At 47.0% G+C, this 9,138-nt stretch overlaps 1 protein-coding gene across 1 annotated transcript; it reads left to right on the forward strand.

Moving 5' to 3' along the window:
• Positions 1–7,646: 7,646 nt before the first annotated feature.
• tmem200b (transmembrane protein 200B) lies at positions 7,647–8,876 on the forward strand (the record flags this gene model as incomplete). The annotated part of the gene is made up of 1 exon (XM_080515915.1): positions 7,647–8,876. One exon carries the CDS (start codon positions 7,647–7,649, stop codon positions 8,874–8,876), a length of 1,230 nt encoding a protein of 409 aa, XP_080372041.1.
• Between the last annotated feature and the right edge of the window lie 262 nt (positions 8,877–9,138).

A 9,138-nucleotide genomic window follows, 5' to 3' on the forward strand; every position in this document is an offset into this window, starting at 1 on the left:
AGATCAGCCTGTGATACACAACTCCTGACCAATAGCTGGTGGCAGTGATCCCTGGACTGTGTCGTGATGAGGAATACACTACACTTCTCATGAGCGCTACATGTACAAGCTGTTTAGTTCAAGCTGAGCAGCGCGGCGGGGTGGAGGCAGCTGCTGGGACACAACATGGGCATCGGAAGCATGTGCTGGTCTGCGCTTCGAACCCACATGTGTTGGTCAGCCTCCCATCAGAGAAACAACAACCGGCTTTGTTCAAGACGAACAAATAGAAATGGAGACGTGGGAAAGCTGCAGTGTGGAGCTTCATGTGGCTGCACTTTGGACAGTTACGTTTTCTTTTTAAATGCGTGTTCAAGCGTCTATTGTTGCTGTATGACACACTACATTCATAGACGGTAGTGCCTGGAGTGTTGCTGAGCTCACGCATTGTGCAGAGGAATATCTGCTTTGTGTGTCACATCTGTTGCAGGTGTTAATGTGGTCACATTCAGAATGAGTATTTTGCTTTCAACATTTATTCTCTTGTCTATATTCTAGTGTGAACAACATGGAAACTAGATGCAGGGAATCAGATGAATGTGCTGTCTGTAACATTCTTATTGAGTGTGATAATATATCAGCTATAAGGGTTACACACACACACACACACACACACACACACACACACACACACACACACACACACACACACACACACACACACACACACACACACACACACACACACACACACACACACACACACACTCTACAGCAGTAGAACTCATCTGATTGCTCAGACATGTTGAAACAGAGCAGGAGTGGTGAGGGAGATCATTATTTCACTATGTGTCTATTATAATAATGATCATTGTCATATATTGGCACTTTCAGTTGAAGTGTTCCCTGTTTTATTTGCACTCATTTGCCAAAATATCTTAAAAAAAACAAACTCATTGATTCTCAGTGTGTGGAACACTGGGGAGGAAAGGTTTCTAAGACTCACTACAGAACCTCACTACAGTACCTCACTACACAACCTCACTACAGAACCTCACTACAGTACCTCACTACAGTTCCTCACTACAGTTCCTCACTACACAACCTCACTACAGTACCTCACTACAGTACTTCACTACACAACCTCACTACACAACCTCACTACAGTACTTCACTACACAACCTCACTACACAACCTCACTACAGTACCTCACTACAGAACCTCACTACAGTTCCTCACTACAGTTCCTCACTACAGAACCTCACTACAGTTCCTCACTACAGCACCTCACTACAGTTCATCACTACAGTACCTCACTACAGTTCCTCACTACACAACCTCACTACACAACGTCACTACAGTACCTCACTACAGTACCTCACTACAGTTCCTCACTACACAACCTCACTACAGTACCTCACTACAGTACTTCACTACACAACCTCACTACACAACCTCACTACAGTACCTCACTACAGAACCTCACTACAGTTCCTCACTACAGTTCCTCACTACAGAACCTCACTACACAACCTCACTACAGTTCCTCACTACAGCACCTCACTACAGTTCCTCACTACAGTACCTCACTACAGTTCCTCACTACACAACCTCACTACACAACCTCACTACAGAACCTCACTACACAACCTCACTACAGTACCTCACTACAGTACCTCACTACAGAACCTCACTACAGAACCTCACTACAGTTCCTCACTACAGCACCTCACTACAGTTCCTCACTACAGTACCTCACTACAGTTCCTCACTACACAACCTCACTACAGTTCCTCACTACAGTTCCTCACTACACAACCTCACTACAGTACCTCACTACAGAACCTCACTACACAACCTCACTACACAACCTCACTACAGTACCTCACTACAGTTCCTCACTACACAACCTCACTACAGTTCCTCACTACAGTACCTCACTACAGTTCCTCACTACACAACCTCACTACAGTTCCTCACTACAGTTCCTCACTACACAACCTCACTACAGTACCTCACTACAGAACCTCACTACACAACCTCACTACACAACCTCACTACAGTACCTCACTACAGTTCCTCACTACAGTTCCTCACTACAGAACTTCACTACACAACCTCACTACAGAACCTCACTACACAACCTCACTACAGTACCTCACTACAGTACCTCACTACAGAACCTCACTACAGTTCCTCACTACAGCACCTCACTACAGAACCTCACTACAGTTCCTCACTACAGTTCCTCACTACACAACCTCACTACAGTTCCTCACTACAGCACCTCACTACAGCACCTCACTACAGAACCTCACTACAGTTCCTCACTACAGTTCCTCACTACAGCACCTCACTACAGCACCTCACTACAGAACCTCACTACAGTTCCTCACTACAGTTCCTCACTACAGAACCTCACTACACAACCTCACTACAGTACCTCACTACAGAACATCACTACAGTTCCTCACTACAGTTCCCCACTACAGAACTTCACTACACAACCTCACTACAGAACCTCACTACACAACCTCACTACAGAACCTCACTACAGTTCCTCACTACAGTTCCTCACTACAGTTCCTCACTACAGAACTTCACTACACAACCTCACTACAGAACCTCACTACACAACCTCACTACAGTACCTCACTACAGAACCTCACTACAGTTCCTCACTACAGCACCTCACTACAGAACCTCACTACAGTTCCTCACTACAGTTCCTCACTACAGAACCTCACTACAGAACTTCACTACAGAACCTCACTACAGTTCCTCACTACAGTTCCTCACTACAGAACCTCACTACAGAACTTCACTACACAACCTCACTACAGAACCTCACTACAGTTCCTCACTACAGTTCCTCACTACAGAACCTCACTACAGAACTTCACTACACAACCTCACTACACAACCTCACTACAGTACCTCACTACAGAACCTCACTACAGTTCCTCACTACAGTTCCTCACTACAGAACCTCACTACAGAACTTCACTACACAACCTCACTACACAACCTCACTACACAACCTCACTACAGAACCTCACTACAGAACCTCACTACAGTTCCTCACTACAGTTCCTCACTACAGAACCTCACTACAGAACTTCACTACACAACCTCACTACACAACCTCACTACAGTACCTCACTACAGAACCTCACTACAGTTCCTCACTACAGTTCCTCACTACAGAACCTCACTACAGAACTTCACTACAGTACCTCACTACAGTACCTCACTACAGAACTTCATTACAGTACCTCACTACAGAACCTCACTACAGAACCTCACTACAGTACCTCACTACAGTACCTCACTACAGTACCTCACTACAGAACCTCATTACAGTACCTCACTACAGAACCTCACTACAGTACCTCACTACAGTACCTCATTACAGTACCTCACTACAGTACCTCACTACAGTTCCTCACTACACAACCTCACTACAGTTCCTCACTACAGTTCCTCACTACAGTTCCTCACTACACAACCTCACTACAGTACTTCACTACACAACCTCACTACACAACCTCACTACAGTACCTCACTACAGTTCCTCACTACACAACCTCACTACAGTTCCTCACTACAGTTCCTCACTACAGAACTTCACTACACAACCTCACTACAGAACCTCACTACACAACCTCACTACAGTACCTCACTACAGTACCTCACTACAGAACCTCACTACAGTTCCTCACTACAGCACCTCACTACAGAACCTCACTACAGTACCTCACTACAGTTCCTCACTACACAACCTCACTACAGTTCCTCACTACAGTTCCTCACTACACAACCTCACTACAGAACTTCACTACACAACCTCACTACACAACCTCACTACAGTTCCTCACTACAGAACCTCACTACAGTTCCTCACTACAGTTCCTCACTACAGTACCTCACTACAGCACCTCACTACAGAACCTCACTAAAGTTCCTCACTACAGTTCCTCACTACAGTACCTCACTACAGTTCCTCACTACAGTACCTCACTACAGCACCTCACTACAGCACCTCACTACAGAACCTCACTACAGTTCCTCACTACAGTTCCTCACTACAGAACCTCACTACACAACCTCACTACAGTACCTCACTACAGAACATCACTACAGTTCCTCACTACAGTTCCCCACTACAGAACTTCACTACACAACCTCACTACAGAACCTCACTACACAACCTCACTACAGAACCTCACTACAGTTCCTCACTACAGTTCCTCACTACAGAACTTCACTACACAACCTCACTACAGAACCTCACTACACAACCTCACTACAGTACCTCACTACAGAACCTCACTACAGCACCTCACTACAGAACCTCACTACAGTTCCTCACTACAGTTCCTCACTACAGAACCTCACTACAGAACCTCACTACAGTACCTCACTACAGAACCTCACTACAGCACCTCACTACAGAACCTCACTACAGTTCCTCACTACAGAACCTCACTACAGAACTTCACTACAGAACCTCACTACAGTTTCTCACTACAGAACTTCACTACACAACCTCACTACAGTACCTCACTACAGAACCTCACTACAGTTCCTCACTACAGTTCCTCACTACAGAACCTCACTACAGAACTTCACTACAGTACCTCACTACAGTACCTCACTACAGAACCTCATTACAGTACCTCACTACAGAACCTCACTACAGAACCTCACTACAGTACCTCACTACAGAACCTCACTACAGAACCTCACTACAGTTCCTCACTACAGCACCTCACTACAGAACCTCACTACAGTTCCTCACTACAGTTCCTCACTACATAACCTCACTACAGTTCCTCACTACAGTACCTCACTACAGCACCTCACTACAGCACCTCACTACAGAACCTCACTACAGTTCCTCACTACAGTTCCTCACTACAGCACCTCACTACAGCACCTCACTACAGAACCTCACTACAGTTCCTCACTACAGTTCCTCACTACAGAACCTCACTACACAACCTCACTACAGTACCTCACTACAGAACATCACTACAGTTCCTCACTACAGTTCCCCACTACAGAACTTCACTACACAACCTCACTACACAACCTCACTACAGAACCTCACTACACAACCTCACTACAGAACCTCACTACAGTTCCTCACTACAGTTCCTCACTACAGTTCCTCACTACAGAACTTCACTACACAACCTCACTACAGAACCTCACTACACAACCTCACTACAGTACCTCACTACAGTTCCTCACTACACAACCCCACTACAGTTCCTCACTACAGTTCCTCACTACAGAACTTCACTACACAACCTCACTACAGAACCTCACTACACAACCTCACTACAGTACCTCACTACAGTACTTCACTACAGAACCTCACTACAGTTCCTCACTACAGTTCCTCACTACAGTTCCTCACTACAGAACTTCACTACACAACCTCACTACAGAACCTCACTACACAACCTCACTACAGTACCTCACTACAGTACCTCACTACAGAACCTCACTACAGTTCCTCACTACAGCACCTCACTACAGAACCTCACTACAGTACCTCACTACAGTTCCTCACTACACAACCTCACTACAGTTCCTCACTACAGTTCCTCACTACACAACCTCACTACAGAACTTCACTACACAACCTCACTACACAACCTCACTACAGTTCCTCACTACAGAACCTCACTACAGTTCCTCACTACAGTACCTCACTACAGCACCTCACTACAGCACCTCACTACAGAACCTCACTACAGTTCCTCACTACAGTTCCTCACTACAGTACCTCACTACAGTTCCTCACTACAGCACCTCACTACAGCACCTCACTACAGCACCTCACTACAGAACCTCACTACAGAACCTCACTACAGTTCCTCACTACAGTTCCTCACTACACAACCTCACTACAGTACCTCACTACAGAACATCACTACAGTTCCTCACTACAGTTCCCCACTACAGAACTTCACTACACAACCTCACTACAGAACCTCACTACACAACCTCACTACAGAACCTCACTACAGAACCTCACTACAGTTCCTCACTACAGTTCCTCACTACAGAACTTCACTACACAACCTCACTACAGAACCTCACTACACAACCTCACTACAGTACCTCACTACAGAACCTCACTACAGTTCCTCACTACAGCACCTCACTACAGAACCTCACTACAGTTCCTCACTACAGTTCCTCACTACAGAACCTCACTACAGAACTTCACTACAGAACCTCACTACAGTTCCTCACTACAGTTCCTCACTACAGAACCTCACTACAGAACTTCACTACACAACCTCACTACAGAACCTCACTACACAACCTCACTACAGAACCTCACTACAGTTTCTCACTACAGATCTTCACTACACAACCTCACTACACAACCTCACTACAGTACCTCACTACAGAACCTCACTACAGTTCCTCACTACAGTTCATCACTACAGAACCTCACTACAGTTCCTCACTACAGCACCTCACTACAGAACCTCACTACAGTTCCTCACTACAGTTCCTCACTACACAACCTCACTACAGTTCCTCACTACAGTACCTCACTACAGCACCTCACTACAGCACCTCACTACAGAACCTCACTACAGTTCCTCACTACAGTTCCTCACTACAGCACCTCACTACAGCACCTCACTACAGAACCTCACTACAGTTCCTCACTACAGTTCCTCACTACAGAACCTCACTACACAACCTCACTACAGTACCTCACTACAGAACATCACTACAGTTCCTCACTACAGTTCCCCACTACAGAACTTCACTACACAACCTCACTACAGAACCTCACTACAGTACCTCACTACAGAACCTCATTACAGTACCTCACTACAGTACCTCACTACAGAACCTCATTACAGTACCTCACTACAGAACCTCACTACAGTACCTCACTACAGTACCTCATTACAGTACCTCACTACAGTACCTCATTACAGTACCTCACTACAGAACCTCACTACAGAACCTCACTACAGTACCTCACTACAGTACCTCACTACAGAACCTCATTACAGTACCTCATTACAGTTCCTCATTACAGAACCTCATTACAGTACCTCACTACAGTACCTCATTACAGTAGGTAGTAAGGTGATAATATAAATATTTTTGATCTTCTCTTTATCTTGATCTTAATATTCACCTGCTATGGTTCATGTACTGTGTGTACCTGAGAGATAAGTTGCAGCTCCTCTTAGGAGAAGTTATAAAGCTGCTGTTTTGTACAGTAACAATGATCCATAAATAATCCTCATATCAGGAGGAAACATGGTTCCTCTGACGTGCCCACAGATCATCAGACTGGATGTTCAGGTTGGTCATAATGGAGAAACATAGAGACATCAACATGTTGCCAGCTGGCAAAAACTGGAAGAAGATGGAGAAAGTGATCTAAAAACATTGTAGTGGATTCAGAGTGGGAGTGAGACTCCTCATCACTCTGTGATGACTATTCAATCTCACATAGTGTACCTGTGAAGCAGAAGACATTTCTGTTACTTCTGACATACTTTGCAATAGATGGATGCACTTTTGTTGCACATTTACCAACTTGAAATCTTTCCTACCTCCTGTAGGTCTCTGACCAAGTGGAGCCAGGAGCCAAAGGCCAGGACGGATCTGTGCCATGAAGACCAAGAAGTCCCGAGGAGTCGCACCGTCATCCCCTTCCTACCGACTGAAGTCTCGCTTCATGTTACGGGGCAGGAGGAAAAATGCTGGGGTCATCCGGGGCAAGCTTCGCATTCGCTCCATGCCCGGAGCGTTCCTGGTGTTGGGAGTGGTGGTGGTGGTGGTCGGCACGGCTCTGGCGGTGGCAGGGTACTGGCCCTATCGCCTCTCCAAATCCTCCATCCTGAGGGCTGCAGAGGGAGAGAGCATCTCTGGGTCTCAGACCTCTGGGTGGAGCTTTGGAGCAAAGGGCCTGCTGTCCACTGCCAGCCTCATCCACAGTGAGCGGATGAAGCTGCTGGGGCCCATCATCATGGGGGTGGGACTCTTCATCCTCATATGTGCCAACACGGTTCTGTACGAGAACAGAGACAGGGAGACTCAGATGTTGCTTGCTCAAATGCGCAGTGTGATGTGCTCGGTGTCTGCGGCCTTGCCCTCGGCAGACCTCAAAGAGGCCGCGGCCACTAACTCCATGGCCAAACACTACCAGTGGGTGAGCAGTCTGCCTGCTGCCCATCTCAACATCCTCTGTCTGCAACAGCTCGCCAGCTCAGAGCCCGTGCTGCAAACCAGGAATGCCACAGAGCTGGAGGACGGCATTGAGGGCTTCTACCAGCAAGCTACTCTCCAGACTGAAGCCCTACACCACCCGGAGTCACAGCTTCCACCTTCGCTGCATTCCTCCCACTCCAACTCCTATAATTTCAGTCCCACAAACTTTAATACCCATCTGGGTGCAGGAGGCAGGGGCAGTCCTCATAGTGCCCCTCACATCAAGCTCAATGTCTGCCTCGTGTCTGCCAGCTCCATGTCCACTTTGGAGGTGGATGAGGCCGACGTTCCTGCCCCGCAGCCGAGGCGCTGCCACAGCATGAGCCACAGGACTAACCTGTACACAGCCTCAGCCGCTGGGCGCTTGAAGGAAGCACCACAGGACAGGACACAGCAGGCGGCGGTCATCGAGAGGGAGGCCGACTCACAGGTCTGCATCAACATCCCGGGACAGGTTTCTGAGATGGATGAGGAGCAGACGCATCAGAGCTGGCCTCGGCTGGACCTCGCCGGAGGGAGACGATACCTGAAGCTGGAGAACAAAGAGGACTCGGTGGATAAACTGCTCAACCAGCTGGAGCAGCAGTCTTCTCATTGGCATAAGAGTTTTGGCTCAGGACCTTTCCAATAAATTCATTGTGATCTCCCAATAAAGAGGATACTTCTGGGTACCCAAATCAGAAGACTGAAGAGTGATTATATTTGGTATTTCTGACGGGTTTGCACCATTTGGAGTACAGTAGTATCTCTTAAAACAATCGCCTCTCAGTCTTCAGTGGAGTAATGATGCGTACATGAATGATATGCATCCCTCCACAGGCTCCACTGATCCCAGCCCAGCCCAGCCCACTCCTGCAGTGTTGCTTGGCACTAGACTTTAATCATGCCAAAAT

This window comes from Blennius ocellaris (assembly GCF_963422515.1).
Source record: "Blennius ocellaris genome assembly, chromosome: 20".
NCBI lineage: Eukaryota > Metazoa > Chordata > Actinopteri > Blenniiformes > Blenniidae > Blennius > Blennius ocellaris.